Here is a 23,756-nt window from a genome sequence, read left to right on the forward strand (position 1 = left end):
CCCCCCCCCCCCATGGTTGCAACTCAAACCTCTGAAGAGGCTGGGAAGAGTCCTGTGTGTGTTTGGAGATTCCCTGATCAGAGTTCCCCCTCCAGGATCATCGCTCTGCCTTTAGCCTTGGAGAAAGAAATCCCTTCCTATGGCCTTCCAGACACTGTCTCAAGCCCATGAGATGTTCTTAGGATACAATGCTACCCATGCTTAGAAAAAAGGTCCTACAGCTCCAGCTATTTTTCTCAGTTGTCTAGGGAACACTGGAAGCTCTAAGCTTTTTTTTTTGGTCTATAAATGCATAGGATTGCACACCTAGAATCCTTGTTTCAGAGCGCCAACACCCTTGTGTTTTGCTTGAAGCCCTCATACACAGGAGGGGGAACCTCTCTGCTCGTCCACTGTGGCATAAGGGACACAGAGTCCAAGGCCTTGTCCTCCTGCCACCCACCTCCTGCTTCCCTGGCCCCTCTGGGCCTCTGGGCTTAGCTGCAGTCTTCACAGAGGGTGGTGAAAGGGGAGAGAGGGCTTTTCCCAAGGAAAATAGAGCATTGTGAGCTATCCTTGGAAAGCTTTTTGGAGTGGCTTTTGGATGGGCCCATCCATCGTTTTGCAGATGATTTGTCATTGCAGAGCTGAAAACTGCTAGCAGTGATTTGTTGATTTTGACATGCAGTGTTTATCCTCCAGTTCTAGGAAAATAAACTCCCGGAAAAGTTGAGCTAGTGTTCTTGGGCTCTTTGGGGACAAATTGTGTCCCTGTCATTGCCTGTTTTCATGCAATGTCAGGTTTCTCCAACCAGAGTATTCTGTATTATACCCTATACTGTGTTTTGCCACCTCACTCTTTTGTAAGTGCAAACGTACAATCCACCAGGTGTGCTTTTTGGTGTCTGTATGTAACTACACACACACACACACACACACACACACACACACACACACACACAGATCGACACAGCTGCCTACACAGTGGAATTCTTGGGGTTATGGCTGTGACAACTGCCACAATGACTTTCGGCACTTAGCCCAGTGTTTCCTTCAAACCCCAAGTGCACCTGCACTGCAAATGCACCCGGATGCATGGCCCGAAGGATGCCATCTGCATACATTTAGCAGGTGATCCTTCTAAGGATGATGTGGAGGAAGCCCCTGCCGATTTGCTTGGCCAAGGGCGCCTCACCAGAGGCCTCTTCTGCCCGTAGCTCTTACGGAGATAGCAGGGAATGATCATAACCAACAATGTCTGGCACACATTTCACATGGATTTAGGATACAATCCTAAATCCAATACAACTGGATTACAATACTATCCCAAGAATTTAGGATACAATCTCAGAAGACAAGAAAAGTCCTACAGCTCTTAAAACCACCCTGAGACAATGTGAAGGGAGGAATACAACAACTTTAAATAAACAAAACAATGGAAATTATAGGAGTTTTTTTCTGTGTAAACCTTCTTAAAACTGCACCCTTAGTTTCTTACAGGAGCCTTCCTAGGCTGGTGTTCTCCAAATATCTTGGGCTACAGCCCCTCTTATTCCCAGCAACCATGGTCAGCAGTCATGCGCATTGGGAGTTGTAGGTTGAAGAAGACCCTCCTAACAGCACAACTACCCTGGTGGTGCAGAGACGGTCACAACATTTGATTGTGCTATTGCTTAGGAACAGTTTTTTGCCACTGCCGGGCTGCCGTGTTGCTCAGACCCTGTCACGGTCTCCCAGCATGGGATGCCTGGTCTGTTCTGTGCTCTCTCAGTACCACAGAGGCTTGTTGTGTCATCCAAAACTGGGAAACACAAAACATGGCTGTGCTAAGGCCAGACCTGGAGAGCTGCTTGGCAAGAGAAGCCAGCTGCCACTCTTGCCAAGTGGCTAGCCAGAGGGCACCCCTGACGGCCGTCAAAGGCACCCCTACCTGGCAAAGATCTTCTCAGGTGCTCAGCTGGTATCACTGCAGCACCATTCAGTTGGTTCCCCCGCCAACCCTGCTGTGCGGCTGCATGAAAGAACCCCTCGCTCGGGCGAGTGCCGGAGCAAGAATCAGCAGGGGGTGTCATGTGCGTGCGCTCGGATGAGATCCCCAGGCACTCAAGGGAGACGGAGGGCTTTGGTGGGAATGGCAGCTCGGACTCGGAGGAGGGGGAGTGGAGAGCTGAACCTGCTGCCGTGGCTCAGAGTTCTCACTCTCATATTGGGACTGTTGGGACTAGCAAGGCCCCGGCTGCCCAAACTCTCCCGGTGAGCCAGCCCGAGCCAGCGCTGGATCAAAGTGCTCCAGGGACAACCACTGAGCCCCTTCCCACTCCTGATGGTGGGAAAGAAGCCAATGGGGACAGGCTGGGGAGGGGTTCTTGGGAGGAGAACGTGACACCCCGGGAGATGTGGATGCAAGGGCCCATTGACACACGCGCCGGCTGGACCGATTAGAAACTCAACAGGAAGAGCGTTAGCGTGTTTGTTTTCATAGCGCCCCCCCTCCAGAGACTGGCCCCGAAGGGTTCATAAGCACAGCTTTGGGGGAATAGGGTCAGAGCGAAGGGTCAGCTTTCCACCTGAAATGTGTGTTTTGGAGCCTGCGAATACATTGCTGCTGTATGGAATAAAGACTCTTTTAACAATTGCTGAAGTGCTTGTCTCGCTTGGGAGGGGACGCCTAGCTCAGGACAGGTGGGGGTGCCCAGTCAGCAGCTGCACCGCTTTGGGGATGCCCCTTTGGCAAGTGGGAGCAAGAGAGCAGAGCGAGTGCTGCCCCCCTGTGGATGGGGAGTGCTGTGCAGGTGGGAGATGCCTCTCCGGGAAGTGGGAGTGAGAAGGGGACGAACGGAGGAATTGGCGGGGCCATGCTATCGCCAACTGGGCATCGCTGCCCGACTAGTCCGCCCCGCTGCTGCTCATGTGTGTGGGGGGGCATCCCAGGGGCTCCACTACGGGGGACAACAGGGGAATCAGCTGAGCTGTGCTGCTCCTTTCCCCAGCTCTGCCCAGCTGATTTCATCCCCTCCTTTGCCCGACCCTGGATCAAGCAGCCCCTTCTGCTCTCCTCTGACCCAGAAGACGAGGTGCCTGCTCAGCTCTCCCCCCCCCCCCCCCCGCTGTACTTCAGCTCACAAGCCCTTTTGCACAGCAGGAATGGCTTCACAGCCATGGTGAGATGAACTTGGCTTAAGATTGTAGCTGGCAAAGAGGGGGACCTAATTCCTCCCACAGTGTAACCTGGGAAACTGCCTGGAGGAGTGAGAGGGAAGGAGATGGCGGGGGGGAGGGGAGTTACCACCATGAGCCTAATTGGCAGGCACACGAGAGGTAAAAAACCATGAACTGTGGTAACCATGCAGGGTTGCTTGTCATGGTGGATGAACCCAGCCAAAAGGTACTATGGTTTTTATGCACATCAGAAAGACTTTTAGTGCGTCTTGTGCTTTGTGTCTGTTACTTCAAGAGAAGGAAACACATACTGCACAACTAGCTGTTTGTCTCTTCAGACTCAAAGCTTCTAATTCCACCTATAACATCCGATGAAGTAGAGGTTTTCGTGAAAGTTCATGCTAATTTATTAAAATATCTGAAAACTAAAACGATCTATATTTGTGCTCTATGTAACCCTTGAATTAGTAAACTGAAGACTAAAATGGTTTTACTACAGGTTTATTTCTTGCAGTGCAAACTGATCTTCTTACTAACCCCAAGCATCCGATGGCATAACCCCGTTGCCTCAAAATATTGTTGAAGCCCATAAGCCCACCTTCAATATATTGTTAAGCCTCCCCCCTTTCTTTCTAGGTACCTAAAAGAATTCTCCTGAGGATGGGCATCTACAAGGACTCCCAATACCTTGCACTTTCTCCATTCAGTGGACAGCACGTTGGGTTGGGTTTGGTTTGGCTGGGAGAGGTATGGTTGCAAGCAATGTTTGCCCTGCCTAGAGCAGAGCCATTGAAATGAAGGGGGCTTGGGCTAACCCAGATTCTGGAATGTGCTCCCTAGAGAGGTTCGCGCAGCGCTGAGTTTATATTCTTTTTGGCACCAGGTTAAAACCTTTTTATTTAAACGTATTTTAAAAATTAGTATTTTTAATACTTTTTAACAGTTGCTTTCTTTTGATTTATTTTGTTTGATTTGATTTATTTTTATTGATTATTTATTGTATTATGTATTGTTTATTGATTGCTTTATTGAGATTTTATTGGTTTTTATATTGATATTGATATTTTTATTTTATTTTTATTGATATTGATATTTTTCTAAGCCATCCTGAGGCTGCTACAAAGGACGGAATATAAACGTTTTAAATAACTAAACCCTGAGTATAACCTGTAGCTTCACAGGCCTGGCCAGACTGAGCTACCCAAGCCAAGCAGAGCTCAGAGTCGCCTTGCTCACAAGATGGCAGTCATCGGAAAGCGTGACTTGCAAGGCGCTATGCTCACTGCGGAAGCGTGTAGCCATGTTTTGGTCACCAGCATAAAAGCTCAAAGCTGACTCATTGCCGCCTGCGAGCCATCCTTTGCCCCATTGCTGGCTGCTGTGCTGAAGCCATGGAAGATTCAGGCGGCCTTCCAAGCGGGGAAGAGGTCATTTCCAGAAAGCTGGAGAGCAAAGAAGCAACCGAGGAAGTGGGGTGGAGGCAGGCTCTGGCAAGAGGAACAGTGCACTTCAGGGAGCGATACTCTGGCTGGGGCTACCAAAGATGAAGAATCACGTCTCATGACCAGAACTCCAAGTATACCACACAGATTGAGCAAGAGAGCCAGAAAGGAGCAAACTGGCCCCGTCTGCAGCAACTGGGGAGACGCAGAGAAATGCTCTCTGGTCTGGATTGGAAAGCTTCACAGCTAGAGGAAACCACACGCAGGACTAGAGGGCGGAGGATCTGTGTCACTGTGGTGAGGATGAGTGGGGTGGTGACAGGGAATATTTTGCAATACATTTCAGAGGAGCCAGAAAGTCAGTTAGTGACCACTAGCTAATAAACTCAGATTTTACTCACCAGTACTGTTTTTTAAATTTTTTAAAGACACATTATAATGTGGTGTCTAATTCCAGAAGCCAAAACAGAAACCCATTCATTCATATCACATTTCAATATTTTATACAGACGGACCTGCCTTCCCGTTTACAGAATTTTTGTAGGTCAGGTTCGGGCTGCAGAAATCTGCAAACTTTGAGCTCATCTCGGATTTCTACCAGGAAGCTCATCCCAATCCGTGTCTGTATCACATTGTGGGCAGCTGTTTTTGTCTCCAGTTTTTGTGCATACTTCTTAAAAGCATTCACTTTTAAGCCATCGAATGGAATGTGCTAGTAAGCACTTTTCAAAAGCATGCAGGATTTTCAAACTTTCTCCAATGTCTCCATTATCAAATATATTTTCCTCCAGAAATCACATTGCCAGCGTGGAAACATGTGGGCTTCAATTCAGGAGGTAAAGTATTTGGGAAACTCTGATCGAATTGCGCATGTATCTATAACCCAGTGCCAGGTGCTCTCCAGAAAAGATCGAATGGCACAGTGCCCTCCAGTGGTTAATCAAACAAAGGCACCTAAAAAAGGGTCTGGTTTACCCCAAGAGAGGTATGGGTGACTGGAATAAACTACTCCAAGTAGAGGTTGAATAAATCTACATTGAAAATAACTGAGATGCAGAGACATTAATTCTGAAGGAATAAAAAGCACCAAGTTCATTTATGAATGGAGGTCACTGTGGCTTGATTCTACCTAGAAATAGCTTTTTTCTTTTTATTCCACACACACAGCCTAAAATCCATAGAAACATAGAAACAGAGTGAGTCAGAAGGGGCCTCCTGGGCCATCTAGTCTGACCCCCAGCTCTAGCCGGCTCTGCTCACGACATGCCTACCATCCAAATCCAAAGCACCATCTCCTTGCATTTGCAGTGCGTATGTTGGACAGTCTTGTAAACTTTCTGCTGTGGACAACACACCCCATGATTGTTTTATGCAGAAGTATATAGCTTAAGGTAGCTCAGCAACTTCAAAAGATTCATAAGTGTCACGACCTGTATTGTGTACAACTTACTGCTGCTAAAAGGGCTGTGGCCCATGCATTCCACAATTCTAGTGCAACATCTTAAGAAACTCAGATGTTTGTTTCTTACATGCATTCATTAAAACAACATGCTTCTTTTCTCTTTGGTTGTAAATATAGGGGTATGCAGAGCAAAATCTGCAAAAGCCAGCAATTGTACCCTGCATGATTCATTGCCCGTACTTTGAGATAAGCTGGTTAAGTAAACCAAATATGCATACATTTGATTCATCCACTTAAATCAGGACAAGGACAGCCTCCAGCTGCTGGACCAAAGGCAGACTTTCTGTCGCTCCTTTGGACAGCCAGACTCTCTCCAAGCCACACCGGCCCCATTCCCCATTATTCACTCTCTTTGTTCCCTCCTCCTCTGCCCTCCAACCTTTCATCTGGACTTCTTACCCAAGCTGGGGAAAGAGAATGCCTGGATGAGAACATCAGTCCTGATCATGGGGACAAAATCACAGGATCTGGCCAGGGTCCATTCCGAAGACAGCACAATGTCCAAACAGTGAGGTCCAGAGAAGATCAAGACAGACACCGTTCCAGAGTTCTGGGCCCAGACCGGAAGGCTGTGAAGCCTGAGCCCTTGAATATCCACCCAGAGCACAACTGCAGCCTATCAATGCCCATTAAGGAATGGTCTACTTATAAGAAGAGTCTTTACCGGGAATGAGTCAATCCTTCCAGCTCTGCTCTCTTCAGCAGCCAAGCCTGCAGCTGTGCTCCCTGTGGGGGCAGGTGGCCACCTGAGGTCTGTCTCCAAGTTCCAGAAGGAGGGGAAAGCATGAGCGGCATCCCCCCAGCCCCCCCCCCACCTTGCCTCCAAGTCCTCAGCACAGGAAGCTCCTCTGTGTTCAGCTCAAAGGACATATCTTCTGAAAAGGAGGCAGCCTCCAGAGGGTGCATAGCTACATCTTTTTGTGGTCAATTGAACAAAAGCAAAGATTGCATGTACAATGCAGCCGTTTAATGCCTGCATCAGGGTCTGAGCAAGCTTGCAAGTGCCTGCAGAACCTGGAACACCTTTGCAGGTGCTTGCAGGGAACAGCTGAGGAGCAGTGAGGCAGTGCAGCTGGAGGACCTGGAAGCCGCCTGAAAGGCTGCAGCGCACTGCTGCTCTTTGCCAGCGGTTCTCCCGTGTTCCGGGTTGTCACATCTCCTTGCCTTGTTCCTGCTGCCCCCTGCCTTGCTTCAGTGTATTCCCGCCCATTCCAGCCTCCTTTGCCCCCCACCTCGCCCAGTCTCGATGCGATTGCCTTCCTAGTACTCTACCCTGGACTGTGCTATTCACTAGTCTGCGTGCCTCCCCTGGCTTTGACCCTGGACAGCGAACCCTCTCCTTGCCTCTGGCCCCCAATCTGGGTACAGGATCCCAGCCTGCATGAGCGTCCTGCCTCCTGCATTCTGCTTGTCCCAGTCCTTGGCCCCACAATCCCCATTGTCCCTTAACATCAGCTGGCTGTCTTGGGCTGCTGGGAGTGGAGTCGGGAGGGCTACGCATTGTCCAACCAGCTTATTAACCCAATATACACAAACGCCTTGCCCTTGTCTGGCACAGGATGCCAGGTGCTTTTCAAAATCATGCAGTGTCAGGATCAGAGCCTGCAGAGCCAGGATTGCCCTTACCAGCACTTGCAGGGGACCGGCGAGTGGCAACAATGCAGTGCAGCCGAAGCCCCGGAGCGGCATAAAAGGCGTCACGGCACCGCTGCTCCTTGCCTCGACGACACGCGCTGCCCTGGTGGCTACCCTGAGCTCTGGCTTCCTTCAGCGGCTTGCCTGCGTCCTTGCCTGCTTAGCAACCTGACTCCTGCCCAGCTCCAGCCTGTTCCTGCTTCTGTCACCATCTCCAGCCTGGCCCTGCCTTAGCGGTTACCTGTACCAGCCTCCCTGACCTTGCCTCTTCTGGAACATGCCCGTCTTCCCGGCGCTTGCCCTTTGGAGTGTGCTCTTGGACTGCGTGTCCTTGGACTGCGCCTTGCCGGAGCCTCCTTGTCTCGCTGGCTCTTGCCCCTGGACTGTTCCGAGATGTGCCGCTTGCCCCTGGCCCTCCAAACCTGGTGCAAGTCTCTGTACATACCCACCCCCTGGTCTTCTTGTCTTGACTGTAGCCGCCTACCGCCCATGTCCTGGACCTTGCACACAAGTCTGACAAAGACGACTCCAATTCTTTAAGCGGTGAATTGGGCATGGCTCACCCTGCAACTGCAGCACCTCAATACTGGCTGCAGGCAGGGGAAGTTTCATTACAATGCCCTCATTCCTGGCCTGCGTAATTCAGAGGGGGATGACGAGCCGCAGTCTAACTGCGAAGACAGGCCAGGGGGTGATGGGTGTTCTCTCTAACTCAGATGTTCATTTATTACATCTCTAGCCCACCCTCTTCCCTTCCAAGGTCTGGAAGGCTGATGTGGGGGATTCTCATATTTGCAAGGCAGCACCCAAATGCTGGAAGCTGATAAGGTGGAAAGAAACATGGTCTGGTAGCTCCATCTCATGTGAGCAAGTGCTGAAGGCAACACTTGTGCATCCTGAAGCACAGCACAGTCAAGAGACCGATCTCTTGCAGCTGAGATGAAACACAGGTAACAAAGGGGATACCTTCAGATCTCTCTGCATCGATAGCAAACACTTGCTCCTGTATTCCACACAAGGGGGAAGCATCACAAGGCTTGTGTGAACCTCAAGGTTTGCAGGAACCCAAAATGTGCAGGGCATGGAAAATCCCTGGCTTGAAAACTACCCAGTGAGGCTGTGGCAAGTTAGGTGGTCACAGAACGTTGTGAGCTTGTTGAGAAGTGGGGGAAACTGGGGCGAGGACGGAATGGAAGAGTTTTGAAGAGGGAACAGTCAGCTGAATGGCTGCACTCCAGTTTTTGTTGCCAGCCCCACGGGTAACCATGTATTCTTCCTAAATGTTCTGCCTGGCTCTGGCAAGTCCTTGCTTGGAATCCACCCTAGTGTACAGTATATAGCTGTAGAGGGGACACCTGCAGACACGAGTGTGTGCCCACAAGATCTCCCACACTAGAGACATTCAAGAAGAAACTGGACAACTATCTGAGTGGGATGGTGTAAACTGGTGTCCTGCAACAGCAGGGGGCCGGACTGGATGGCCTTCATGGCCCCTTCCAGCTCTACTATTCTGTGATACTCTTCAGACCGCTTACCCCCCACCAAGCCAATTAAAATGGTCTCCCCAGCCCGCACAACTTCTCCGCCTGCTTGATGTCTGTCTGTGACAGACTCATGGAGGGTGAAGTTCTCAGGGGTATGAGTTGCCATGGGTGCACAGCCCCTTCAGTGCTGGAAGCAGTGTGGGCTTCCCAGAGGCAGCTGGCTGGCCATGGCTTGGACAGAGCAATGCATTTGCACCATGGCAATTCCGGCGCTGCTGCACAGACCTACTTCCGTTCCGATGAGCGCCCTTTGGGTGGGTAGCCAAGGGACCCTGGTGGCCAGGCTGAGCTCAGCCACTAGGGGCCTGAAGGGGGAAAGCTAGCAGCATGGAGCAATGGGCAAGGACATGGGGGTGGGGAGAAGATGGGGCTGTGGTGCAGATGATAGGAGCCAGCAGAAAATCAGGCTTCTGAGGGTAAAGAGTACATATGGACCCATAAAAGCAGAAAATGGAAAACCTTTGGAACTTGTGGTAGCTGTCCCCAGATGGCTCCCATGGGGACACAAAGGGCAGCTTGGGACCATTTGGGTCTTTCCCTCCACTCTGCCCTGGAGGAGTGTTTTCCCCACCTGTGGGTTTGTGTTTTCCCTTTCCGCCAAGTCTGAAGTCTACTGAGTTGTGGCCATCAGTAGTGTGTTGCTTTCCACTGCACCCTCAGCACTTCCTTAAAAAGGTCAATGATCCACAGGGAACTAGACTGCAGGGCAGCTGTGTGAAATAAAAAGGGGGGGGCAGGGGGCAGACCTCTGGAAGGGTGGCAAATGTTCAGTAGGCCTGACTTTCTCAGGATACAAAAGTTCTTCTCCAAGTTGTTGTTTCAGCTGAAAAAGAACCAAGCAAGAGGCACCGGCCCCATCCTTCAGAGATGAGCATTCGGCTCAAAGGATCTGCTGCTCTAGAGCAGGGTGGCAAGATTAGGGGTGTTCCCACCACTGACCCCAACTATGCATAGGCTTCTTCTCCCCATTCCAAAAAGACCACAGCTGAATGTCCACAGGGCTGAAGATAGTGGGAATTTAGTCAGGAAGCACTGATCTTGGACCTTTTGGAATGGCGCTGTGGTTCATGAGAGTGGGACCTCTGAAAGTTATCCACCCGTCCTAAAGGGATCTGAACAATGCTCTGGAGAGAAGCAGAATCCCATGTGCATACCACACAAAGTCCACAAGAAGAACTGGGTGTCCATCTGATAATAAACTCATCCAGCAGTTATGCATTAACATCTCAGTTGACTGAAACGAGTGATTAAGGTGTGGGAACTCTTGTCCTCTCATGTTTTAAGAAATGGGTCAGTCACTGTGGGCAAATCAACATTTGAAAATGCAGCACGAACTGCTCTTGTAGCTTGTGTTGGCCTAATGGGCAATCTTCAAAAACTGCTGATAACTTTGTGACCTAGTTGCTTTGTTTTCTGAAATGAGATACTTAGACACAGTGCTTTGATCACAGGCATCTGCTAAAATAAGCCACACACTGAATGCTTTCGCATGTGAACTGGTCTTATCCTACTTCCAGGATTATCACTAGTAGCAAGTTGTTTTGGTTTTGCAACATAGAAAAGGCATGGTAGCTGGTGCTTCGTGTGAGCCTGCCTTGTGGTTTTCCTTCAAGAAGTTTTTTTTTAAATGCAATACACTTTTTACTAATGAATGACAAGCAGTTTTGTTACTGTTATGGTTTTTATCATTCCACACTGTGAACTTCAACTAGGAAAACAAGCGGATGAGGCTAATTTTTCAGACTGCGCAAGCAACTTGAGCTAATACAGCAGCAGTCCGTGCGTGCGTGCGTGCGAGTGACACATGTTTGAGGGGAAAGGTAGGAGGAGAAGGCATGTGGAAGATTTCACCTTATGGCCGTGTCTGGACTGGATAGGCCTGTTAAGGTTTACCTGAGTCTAAAAGGTGAAAACACAGAAGCGATCTGTCCTGACATGGCATTCGTTCTTCATTTGAAAAACTGCAAGACAGAAATGGCTCCAAAACACTTGCTATTACCAAAATCCTTTAAATCAAGACCTTTGAAATTTCATTTAGAAACAAAACTCTTTGTATTTTGCTATAAAGAGAACATGATAAACCATGATATCCTGTACATATTTTAAATGATAAGAAACATTCTCCCCTTCTGGTAATGTTGGACCAATTTGGATAGGAGTTTCTTCTTTTAAAATGGCCAAAAACAGTAGGACTAAGATGGGAGACTAAGGCAGAACCAGCTGGGATTTTCAGCAAGAGCTCCTGCATTTTTCTGTTTGTCTCTCCGGCACGGAACAGATCAGCCAAGGCTAATGCAGGGGGCAAGGCTGCCAGCATCTCAGGGGTGGGAAAATGGCACCAGCACCAAGCCAGGACTGGAAGATGCTGTCTGTGCTACCCACCCTCTGAAGTATCTAGTCCTGAACCAGAGGGCTAATGTTCACATGCTGCAGAGATGCTTGAAGAATTTTTCTACAACAGTATGTCACTATTAGACATGAAAACAATATAAAAATATCTGTATCAAAATAATGTTTGCTTAAAATTCACTAAAGAAATCCGTTCAGCAATTAAAGGCATTTTAACAGTTGTGGGGAAGAAATGTGCTATTTGCATGTTGCCAGTCCACCACTGTTCTTGGTTGCTTCGCACCAACCAAGGCTCTCACGGGGCCAGGCTTCCTTCGTGCCCGGAGAAAAAGCCTCAGCTCTTGACCGCAATATTCAGAGGTGGAGGGCGAGGAGGGGAGCTTTCTGTCTGCTGCGGTGACTACGCGTACATGTGTGTGCACACTCATATCCGACACAACTCTCCCCCACCCCCAATTCCAACTCCTGCTCAAGAGTACTTCAGAGGCCTGGGCTTTGCTATGACCACATGAAAGCAGCCCTCTTCCTAGAAAATGCTGTTCTCAAACCAGCCCTCCGCCCAGGAACCCTGGGCCTTTTCCCTCCTCCAGTCCCTGGCATGACTGAAGGACCCCAACATAGCACCTGAACAGTTTTCAGGAACAAAAAGAGGGAAAATGCTTTAGGAATAGGCTCAGTGCTTCCTGCCATAGAGTCTATTCCTCCAGCAGGCTAGCAGGCAGAGACCTTGAGCATGGCTTCCTAGGCTGCCCCAGAAATGCCTCTCTGGCAGGAACCCTGCAGCCCATTATTCGTGTTTTCCATTTTGTTCCCTGGGGGCCTTCAGGTCCACTCAGTGGGGCTGCCTGCAGCCCATACATTTTGCACCCCTAACCCAGAGAGAAGATTCAGAGAAGCAACCCAGTCCTGATTTCATCTTTAAAACAGAAAGTGAGGATCTCTGTTGGGAGCAGCTTTTCAAAAAGCACCCTCTAGGCTGAACTCAAGCAAAAGGCCAGCTCTCAACAGAAGCCCTGCAACCTTCCTGCCTACACCAGACCCCCAGGACAGACGAGGCCCTCCCATCAGACTGTTCTGTTGCAGCCCACCTGGAGCTGCTGTGGGGACCCCAGTGACAAGCAAGTTGTGCAACAGGGTGAGGAGGAGGTGCACATCTGGAGAAATGCCAACCCCATGTGGCACGATCCATCCAAAGTTGAGCATCTTTAAGGCTGCACTCCTATAACGCTATGAGGGAGGACTGGGCCTGTTTCTCCCAAGGGACATCATTCCAAGCTGGAGAGTCCAGGATCCAGCTCCGTGCTCGTCCACTCAGACAGAGTCCTGTTAAGTAACATCCTGCATTCTGGCCATCTTGGCCCCAGGCAGTGTGAATCTCTGCGAGTGCAGAGAGTCTCACCCCAGTGACGAAGCATCAGCCCACAAGTAAGTTGAGCAACAGGACAAGGAGAAAGGGGGGGAGTGTCCTGCTTTGCACAACAGGACTTGCTCCTCTGTTCTTGAGACAAGTGGGCAAATAACCAGGCCAGCTTGCAGGATGCCCAGAACAGGCATTGCAAGGTCTCATCCTGTATGTTCTACCATGCTGTCAGAAATTACAAGCCTGCATGGATGCTGGACATGAGGACTACGGAATATCTTCACTGGGAAAAAACTGGCAGCCAGAAAACACATTCTCCCTCAAAAGCCCTGCCCTGGGCAGTGCTGCACCATCACCTGCATTGCACTTTGAACATGCCGCCTCATTTTCTCGAGGAAGCTCTCAAAGTCCCCAGGGAGCATTTCTGCTGCTGCCCATCCTCTGCCCTTCACTTGAGTACGGCTGCAACCTACAAGAGAAGAGAAATCTTGGGGCTGATTGTCAACACATACACAAGCAGCCACGTCTGGACTCCTGCATCAACAGGATTATCTGCTTTTACCTGCAGGATGGTAAGACTCTTCTGCATTTTGCCCATCAGCTCCTGAGGAGAGAGACTATTCTTTATCCTTCTTTGGACTGGGGCCTCCCCCATATAAAAGATAGCAAAGGGCTCACCCCACTGGAAGTAATCCTGGAACAGATGTGGGACTCCAAAGTCAATGTGGCATCCAAAAAGCTCTACCTCAATTACCTCTTGTTGTTCATGCCCAATCCCAGCTCAAAATATGGACGGTCCTACAGGAATATCCAGAGCACTGGGAAGTCCTGCTAGGGGAGGAGAAGTTCAACAGCCTGGTGGGGAAGCCCCCTGCATCTTTATACTTCCAAGCTATGCAAAGCACCTTCCAAACTCTTCCACCCTCTCATTTCCCTAAAAGCATCCAGAAAATTCCTATACCCCATGCAGTAAAACCCCTTCCTCCTTCAGGCAAACAGCATCCAACAAAAATGTGGCAAATATTTTTCCATGCTCCTTTTTTTAAATGTCAAATCCAAAAGTACCCTGTTCAGGCAGCATTTCCAGCTGCAGATCAAACTCTAGTATAATTTCACTTGTGTTAAAATAGGACTGTTCTTGGGCATGTTGGAGAAGATTTCTGTCTTATGGGAATTTGCTGCATAGCCACCACTGAAAGCTGGGTATTTGTTCATCTCTGATGTCACTGAAAATCCTTACCTTAAAATATTGTCTTAAATACAATCACTGTATATTGTTGTTATTATTGTTATTATTATTATATTATGAAATACAAGCATGGCACTTTCAAAAAGGACAACTCCTTCCATTTTCCTTTATGCATGTGCAAGATGAAATTGAATCAAGCCGTTTCCAATGGACATTTTGCCCGTGGAAATCAGTGTAGCAGAAGTCTTAATTTATTACGTGTACTTTACGTAAACAGTTCAAAAAAGGGCAACGTATCCAGAGGGCATTATATGGACTTGGGTTCCAATTCTACACATCATTTGGCTGCTGGACTCCCACGAAAGTCACTGAGATTTAAGCAGCCTGTTTGCAGGATTGTAACCTCTGTGCTCTACCGGATCACGGTGCTGTTTTGTGAGCATGGGGTGGGGTGAAGCAGGGACTCGGCTACTGCATAATAAATGCGCAGTTCCAACGAAAAACGCCACGGCCCTCAGTATTAGCAGAGCAGTGGCAAAGAGACCCTCTGACTGCAGGATTCCACTATGTCATCAATAAATGTTGGGCCTCTTAAGAGGGGGAACCCCTCTTGGCTCAAGCAGACTGAAACTAAAATGACTCTAGGCTGCAATTCCAGTAATAACATATAAAAAAGTACCAAGGCTGAGAAGTGGCCACAACAAAAAAAGGTAAGAAAGGAAAGCAAACATTACCCCAAATAATTATATAAAAAGATGGCATTGGATAGTGTAAGGACTAGTTACCCCCAAAATACAGCCATGCTTTCTTTGGGAGCTTTTAACACTGGACCTGTTTGCAATAGCAAGTGGCATTCCAATTTTGCTAAGACAAAGTGTTACTTTGGCTAATCCTGACCGACAGCTTCCCAAGAAAAGGTTACATTGCAGCAATATATTTCCTGTTTGTTGCTGTAATTGGACCTAATTTTTTGCTACTGAAAATCTACCTAAACAAGAAAATATTTGTATTGAGAAAATTTCCTCCTTCCTCTGGCATCTTTCTTTTGTATACATCTCTGCCTATTCTTAATGTGATATATTCTTATTCTTGTCTTTGTCATTTCCTTGCAGATGAAGTTTTGTGCGTAAATGGTCTCCCTCAAACTGTGTACATGACAAATATTTTAAAAGCCCTCCTGTACAGCCCATTTTCTTGCAGTCAGCCTCTTTTGGCTACACATGCATTTTCCCTTGTGTTTGGATAAACTGCAATGTTCTTTTGATTGTACACCCCCCAGCATACCTGTTTTTTCTGAGTTTTGTTAATAATCAGGAAAATCTCCTTCATAGGCCAGGCACTTAAGGTTTGTTGCTTCATTTTGGATGTCCCAGAAGGCCTGACAGACCAGCAGGACCAGGAGGAGAGAGATGGAAATACTGCTTAATAAATATGCAGACTCCTTATTAAGTGGGGGTAAGGAAGCGCCTCCTTTCCAGTGTGATGGACACTAGATCCCGTGCAGGGGCTGCTTCCAATGCAATGGCAGGGATAAATTTATGGAGCAAGTCACTTGACCTCTTTCGGATGCAGCTGATACCCTGTGCCTGACAGCCCCTCAAAGCAAAAGCTTCAGAAAAGATCAAGTGCTGAAGGGGCTGCTGAGAATGTTCTGGGGTCGTGAGCTGCTCCACGTGGAAGACAAGACGCAGGTTGGGGTGCCGTGAACATGGAAGCTGACAGCCCATCTGCAGGATAGTGCAGGTGGGCAGCAAGGCTGGGCAGGCGGGACTTGCCGTCTCGCTTGCACGAGGCGCTTCAGTGCCTCTTTCCCAAATCCTTGTCAGCTGTCCAGCTGCAGAGGATCCCCATGTGCCTCAACCACCCCAAGAGAAGGCTGTCTCCTAGAAACGTCTCTCCTCCCTGTGCTTTTTACGAAAAGGATGCAATGAAAGAAAAGGGTTCGATGTGCCAAGACAGAGGAGTCCCAAGACCTTGCCACAGGGGTCTGTTGCAAAGCGGCCCTGTGGCTGCGGTTCCCAGCATCCCCTCCGTTTCTTGAATGTTGCTAACTAGCCCTGTGGACACCAGAGGTAGAACCAGGAGGAAGGCAGCCAGGGGAAAGGCCCAGGGGAATAGGGCCTGAAGAGGCCTCGGGTCAATGAGATCTTGTCCATGACCTCTGTCCATTAGTGTAAAAATCCATGGTCCCTTTGGGTTTCGACTCTTAGGTCCCATTTGAGAGTCAGTTAACAGTCAAAATGCCAAGATGAGGTTTAGCCCACCCCAACCACTGAGCAGGGGCCATCAGTCCCCTGTTCAGGCCTTGCTTTCAGAGGGACTTTCTCCAAGCATGTTGGCGATCTCGCTGAAAGATGGTCGGTCCTTTGGGCTGGGAGCCCAGCAGCGCTGCATCACCTTATAAAGCTTGGAGGGGCAACCTTCTGGATGGAGAAGCTTCATCTTCCCAGACTGTAGCCCTAAATATGGAGAGAGAGAAAGCAGCAGGTAAGAACAGCGGGTTCTGCCAGGCCAGTCCTATCACAGTTCAGCACCAAGCACACCAAAATTGCTCCTACTTTTACTTGTCTACAAGAAGTTCTTTAAGCTGGGTGGGAACCTTTGCTTTTCCTTGTTCTCAGCTCCCCACAGCACATCCTGTTCTGCAGGCAGCCAGTCTTGCCAAAACCTCTGCATAACCCCAGCTGTTGGTCAGTAAGTCACATGGTCAGAACCATGGCCTTGCAAGCACTGAGAACCAACTGTCTCCCCTTTCTTCCCCGCAACCCCACAACCAATTCATGTTCGTCCATTCTCCATCTTGCCAGCAGCACTGAAGGCACAGCCGAAATACTCTCAAGAAACCCATGGAGTATTTGCTTCTGTGTTGCTGCAGGAATGAGTGCCCGGAAGCTATCATGGTTGTGCATTTCCTCCTCCTGCTTCCTTAAAGAGCGAGGGGAGGCAGTGCCTGCGGTCCCAACAGCTGAGAATTAGCCGAGAATGACTGGGTGCTTTCAAAAGCAAAGGGGAATTCACCATGCCACCCAGGAGGAGGAAGTGCTACTCAGGGGAAGAGCTACTTGCCGCAGGCAAACAACTCTTCCATTGCTGTGTACATGTTCAAATATCATTTAAAATTGGTTAGCCTTTGGCACTGCCCCCATATTTTGTCCAGCTAACAGACGCTGCTATTAAAGTGTTTTGAGCACCATTTTGATTTTAAAGAGCATTAAGAGCAGGGAGGTTCAGCCCAGGGAGTGGCAATGATTCTCAATGCTGATGAACCACATGATTTCAATCTGGAACACCCAAGCCACCTCTCTTTGCTTTTGCCCACCATACAAATAATCCAGGATGAACATGTACCACCCAAGTGCTATGGAGGGGGTCAAAATAATATGCACAGAAGGGCCATTGCTCAGGTTTGGCTCTCCACATCCTCGATCAAGCGGCAAATTTTTAAAATCGTTATGCCAACCAACCGAAGAAATGCCATAGCGCTGATCAATATTTAAAAGAACTGCACATCATTTAAACAGGCTGCAGAATTCCATGCAGCTTCAGAGCATAGAGACTTACACACGTTAGATCACATACACAGAGATTCACGAGAAACTGATCATACCCCATGTTCCCATCTACAAATGGCACCTTCTCTTCCCTCAAACGAGCTTGTCCGTTTGGTGGAAGAGCCGCAGTAGGCAAGTTCCCAAAGGCAATTCTGACAATGAGCGGGGAGTATACACGCCAAGGGTGAAGATTCATGTACCTGCCAGCACCTCTTCATCTGCCAGTTTGGAATAGGGCATTTCTGCCAGTGTGAATATCTCCCACATGACGACCCCAAAGGACCAAACGTCGGACTTGGTGGAGAATTCATCCTCTAAGACAGCTTCAGGGGGCATCCAGCGGAGTGGGATCCAGGCTTGGTGGTAGTGATAGTACTCACTGCTCACAGGGAGGCAAAGGACAAATCAGCTCAGCCTCAAGCACCAAATGCCACCTTCAGTGCAGCTGAACAAGACCTGTGGCTCTCCTTACCTGTTGTAAACATCCTTGCTGAGGCTCAGGCTCGACACCTTCACCTGCCTTTGTGCACTGACAAGACAATTCCGAGCTGCGAGGTCTTTGTGTACAAATCTGTTGTTGGAGAGATGCTCCATTGCCAAGGCCACTTGACTGCAGAAGGATACCTGTGGTGGAGGGGAAGGTATGCATAAAGGCACGATTCAGTAACCTAATCTCTGCATGAGAGATGGAGCAGGGGGAGAGAGAGAACGCTAAGGGGAGAGGTGCCTCATGCTATGCCCGCAGGACAGCAGCTGCAGAGCCACACCCTTGTGACCACCTCTTTTGACAGTCCAGCTCCTGGCTGAAACACTAGCCGGCGTGTCAGCTGGGAACCTGGCTCTGCCTGCCACAAGCCTTTGCTGGCTGGGGAGGACGCAGGTGGACAAAGCATTCGGCACACTTCACAGCCTCCCGACCGGCATACAGGGGAATCCCTGCCATTTGCTCCAATCCCTGATGGAAAGGAGCAGTTTGAGTTCCTACCCGGATGGCTTTCAGCGGGCAGGGCACTGGCTATGGCGCTCTCATCAGAGGATCCCTATCCCTCCATCACATGAAGGCGCCCCTCCTGGGCAGCCATGAACTCTTCCTCATTCCTGCTCCAGCTGGGCTGCAGTGGCTTCCCCAGCTGATCTTTCTCGCCTCAAGTAAATCTACTAGACTCAGTGCTGCCAAACTATCCCCCGCCCTCAAGCAGGGTCAGGTTTCTGCGAGTGTCCTGGCTGGACCCCTTTCTTACATGAAGACAAAACCCCAAATGTGTGGAACCCTGCTGCCTTGAAAATCAATTTGCACAAAACGGTCTCCATGCTTAATCACACCAACTGCTCTTTGGGAAAAGGGGGGCGTTGCTGACACTGAGAGTTAAAATCATCCCAAAGCACAGGGGAGCGGCTTCAGACCTGTCTCTTGCTTCTGTGGCAGCAACACTACTAATTTAATATTGAACTCAGCCAGTCAATCTGCAAGTAGCACACCTTGACGAAGATCAGTGTGGTGTGCAGGGCTGCTTTAAACCAAGACCACTGGCAGGGACGGAGGTAACCCTCCAGCCAGAATAAAGGAAGTTGCTGTTCAACAAATCTGGAAGGCATCAGGTTGGGGAAGACTGTTCTAGCCAATGTGCCACACCAAGCTGCCTACTCAATACCTCTGAATGTCATTATTGCCCCCATAAACAGATCACGTCTTTTTCTTCCCCTACAAGTTAGAGCAATACAGGTGCTTTGGCCTTCATCTTCCTTAAGCCGCAGCATCAGGTTGCCTAACAAGGATAGAGAATTTTCCACATTCTGAGGCTTAAAAATCTCCAGGTGAATTGATGCTTTCCCATTTTACCTTCTGTTTTGTGCTAATAGGCTGGGGCTTGAGCTTTTCATCTTTGGACTTGGAAATCCTCAGGAACTGCTTCAGGTCTCCCTAGCAAGAAATAAAACAAGTGCTGTTTTCAGAACCATGCAGGGGAGCATACAAAGACCTAATCAATTAAGATTGCCTATTCTCTGACATAGCTAGGTAGTCATAAAAACAGCAAAACACGTGCTTCATTGCTTCAGTCTAGATGCAGCTATATCACATGTGCACAGAAGCTGGAATATCCCCTTTGATCTTAGATATGACCGTCATTAACTTCAGGGTATATTTCTTTTGGGGGGGGGGTTCTTTCACCTTCTTCTGCTTGAAAAGTTGCAAGATGCTGCAACACTTGCATGTAGCTTCTAAAAATGTGTTTGCTTTCAGAACTACTGCTTTTTCCATGTGGTTGTGCATCTCTGTCACAAAGCAACACTTATTGTTCAGCATTTTCAATAATTGAATGGCTTCCGCCTCTAGTCTAATGGGGCGGATATTTTATATAAAGCTGCTAGTACTTATCTCAAAAGTAGTTAGCAAATCATCAACTCTTTACCTGCCTCTGGAAAACTTACCCAACAGACCTAGATTTGCTGTCTACCCAGAACTGTGCCCAAGGCTTCCAATCGCCAACTCTTGCCATCATGGCAATTCCTCTAGACAGTGGCCCAATTCTAACCCGCTCCCGCAACAACTTGGCAGAAGGCTCCCACAGAAATTGAAAGTCCAAGACAACCTCTTACCAGATCCACATATTCCAAAACCATATAGTGAGGCTCTGCTTCCCGACAAAGGCCAAGCAACCGCACCACATTGCTGTGGTTCAGTTTGCCAAACATCTCAAACTCGCGCCTGAAGTTCAGTTGGAGCTGTTCATCCCTTGTTTGCAGGCTCTTCACCAAAACAAGTACTTCAGCTTCGCTGTCCTCAATGCCTTTTGCTTTAGCCAGGAAGACTTCTCCAAACTCACCCTTCCCTGGAAAAAAGGCGAAGCTGTTGTGGAATCAAATCCAGTTAGGAAGGCCCAATGATGAGGATAAGGGGTTTGCAGCAGTGTGACCGACAGCATGCTGTCTCGATTCTGGTCTCTGCTGGCTGGTGGGCCCAAAGAGTAGTAAACACATCTTTCCTTGAAGGGGTGGTTGCTGCTGTTCTCCAGGAGGCATCAGTGTAATGACTTGAAAAATTCCACTCTGGACCAAATGGTATTTGGTTAAGTAACATCCAGTAGCAACTACCCTCTTTTCAGGGACAGTATTTGGTGGTGGTGCTGAAGCCACTACAAGCACTCTTGGAAGATCCTATTATCTATACCCTTTTTAATCTGGGGTTTAACCAGGTTATGGGATTTAATCAGACCTGGTTGCCATAATCTTTATCAGAAGTTGGACAAGGTGACGACTGTGATCCTGCTAATTCTACTTCATCTCACATTGGCTTTTGATACCATTGACCATGTACCCTCCTAGATCAACTCTGTAGGCCAGGAATTGGAGGCACTGTGCTACAGTGGTCCTGGTCTTACCTATGGGGTTAAATTCTAGAAAATAACATTGGGTAAACAATCCTTGAACCCTGACAATTGAGCTATGCCAGGCACCATCCCTCACATTATTTAACATCTATATGCAGGCACTGGGAGCAGTGCTTCAGGATTTGGAGGCAAGTGCCCTGAGTACACGGATGACCCACGGTGCCACCTCCCTGTGACAAATGAATCAGGAGGGGCTGATCAAGTCCTAGATCAGTGTCTGGATTCAGAGACACGGATGGGATGAAGGTCAATAAACAGAAACTGGATCCTGGCAAGACAGAATAATGGTTCCCAAGTCCACAATATAGGTTTACAGGCTGTCCTGGATGAGGCTGAGACCAGTTCATAGTATGGGAATACTCCTAGAGTCACCGCTGCCACTGGAGTCCCAAGTGACTGTGGTGCCTTGGGGGGCATTTTATTACCTCTAGTTGGTTCACCAGCCACTGCCCCTTCTGGACAGGGATAGCTTGGTCACAGTGAAATAGGTGCTGGTAACTAACCCCAAGACTGAATTACTGCAATGCGCTCAATGTGGGGAGGCCTTTTTAAATTATTTTCTTAACAGAAACAAAATACAAAAAAGAAGAAAAGTATATGTAAAGTAAAACAGAATAAAATTGCCAAGGGATTTAAAATAAGTACAACCGATACATTTAAGTCCAGAAATTTCAAAGAGACTGAAAATATCTTTCTATCATTCAGCACTCTTATGAAAGTTCAGAAGAGAGAGATTTATTATTCTGTACACCAACAGATTTTCCAATCACTTTGTCATTTATAGATCCTCAACTACTTTTTAAAGAAATCCCCTTTATATCCCATTAATTGTACTGAATATAACAGAATTTACATTTGTCATTAAATTCTTCACAACCGGTCTTCTATTTACATAATCGGTTAATTTTGCCATCACTGTGTATTCTGCCAGCTTATTTTTCCATTCTTCAATTGTTGGGGATTCTGTTAATTTCCACTTAGAAGCAATTGTAATTCTTGCCGCAGTTGTCTCATATTTAAATAACTCTGACATATTCTTTGAAAAATTCTCTGGCATTATATTGAAAAGCATATTCTTAGCACTCATAGGAAACTTAGTTTTAAAGGGATTTTTTTCAATTTCTGTATGAATCAATTTCCAAAATCTTCTAATTGTTTCACAAGTCCACCACGTATGGTAGAAAGTCCATCCACCCCATTACATTTCCAACATTTTCCATTGTAGTTTTTATCTTATTTTTTCAATACCTTTTGGAGTAATATACCAATGATAAAACACCTTATATCAATTTTCTCTTAATGCTTGATTAGCTGTGAATTTAATGTCTTTCTTCCATAAAGCTTTCCATTGATAAGGTGGTATTTCTTCTCTAAGATTTTGCTTTCAAATTGTTGTAAATTTCTCATCTTGTTTATTTTCACTGTTTGTAAAGTCTGCCTAATATATTATTCTGCTGTATAATCAACTTTTCAAAATCTGTCAAATCTCTTAACGAACCTTTCCCTGATGGTATTTCCCCTTTCAATATTGAAATCAGCTGGTGATAAGCAAACCACTGTATATTTTCCCCTTCATCCTTTTTTTAGTTGTTGCCAAGATTTGACTCATCCTTGTTGATCAGTCATATCTTCATAAGTTATAAAATCATTATTTTTCCTTAAGTATTTCCCATATGCTTTGACTGGGGACATAAGAGGAGAAATTGAAGGGCTATTTTTTTCTCTCATAGAATATCATTTTTTTATTAGGCCATCTCTTAATGTATGGTTATTATCTGATATCAGAGCCTCTTTAACCGACTTTAACGCATGGGATTGTATACTCTGTCTTCAAGATCTGCTATTTCTAACTTCAGTCACCTATAATTAGCATTTATAATCCAATCTGCAATGCAAACCAGGCCACCTGCATGGTAGTATAGCTTTAAATTAGGTACTCCAAGGCTCTCTCTCTCCTTTTCATCCTGAAGGATTTTAAATCAGCTTTTTGCCATTCCAAATAAAGGTATTTAGTTGTCTTCACCAGCCGTGGAGAGTTTTCCCTGGTATAGCAACTGGTATCATTATTATTATTATTTATTTTTTTGATTTATATCCTGCCTTTTTCCTACAAAGGGCTCAAGGCAGCTTACATTATCTCTCCTCCTCCATCTTATCCCCACAACAACAACCCTGTGAGGTAGGTTGGGCTGAGAGACTGTGACTGGCCCAAAGTCACCCAGTTGGCTCCATGGCCGAGCGGGGACTCGAACCCAGATCCTCTGAGTCCCAGTCCCAGGCTCTTAACCACTACGCCACACTGGCTCTCATCTGAATGTGGGGCTGCTCAGGAAGCAAGAGTTGGTGCAGAATGCTGCTGCTAGCTGTTGCCAAGAGCTGCCACTTTTCAGCATGCAAGTCCTTTGTTGAAGGAATTGCACTGGCTACCAATTTGCTATTGGGACAGGTTTAGTTTTAGTACTAGCACACAATGCCCTGAGCAACTCAAGAAAGTGGCTTCTTCCTCATCAACCTGCCAGTCACTGAAGTCACTGGAGAACATTCTGCTGGAGGTTCTGCACAGCATCCTGGGCCAACTGGAGCCCACCAGAAGAGGAACCCTGAGTGTGACGGTCCTATTTCTGTGGGATGCCCTGCCTTGGGAGGTGAAGCAGGCGGCACTTGCTAAAGACAATCTTATTCCAAGAAACTTTTCCT

General features: G+C 47.7%; 1 protein-coding gene and 1 pseudogene across 1 annotated transcript in view; one reads left to right on the plus strand and one right to left on the minus strand.

Moving 5' to 3' along the window:
- The window catches only part of LOC123022873, a 15,016-nt pseudogene extending 971 nt beyond the window's left edge, over nt 1–14,045 (plus strand).
- The window catches only part of PTK7 (protein tyrosine kinase 7 (inactive)), a 32,543-nt gene continuing 22,645 nt past the window's right edge, over nt 13,859–23,756 (minus strand). The window contains exons 16-20 of the mRNA XM_044428971.1: nt 20,269–20,501; nt 19,511–19,591; nt 18,143–18,294; nt 17,871–18,049; nt 13,859–16,578 (exon numbers count right to left, since the gene is read on the minus strand). Of these exons, the coding sequence (XP_044284906.1) occupies nt 16,418–16,578; nt 17,871–18,049; nt 18,143–18,294; nt 19,511–19,591; nt 20,269–20,501 (806 nt within the window). The 3' untranslated portion in view covers nt 13,859–16,417. The remainder of the gene's footprint in view (nt 16,579–17,870; nt 18,050–18,142; nt 18,295–19,510; nt 19,592–20,268; nt 20,502–23,756) is intronic.

The sequence above is a fragment of the Varanus komodoensis genome, unplaced genomic scaffold (assembly GCF_004798865.1).
Source record: "Varanus komodoensis strain SLA01 unplaced genomic scaffold, ASM479886v1 scaffold2, whole genome shotgun sequence".
Lineage (NCBI taxonomy): Eukaryota > Metazoa > Chordata > Lepidosauria > Squamata > Varanidae > Varanus > Varanus komodoensis.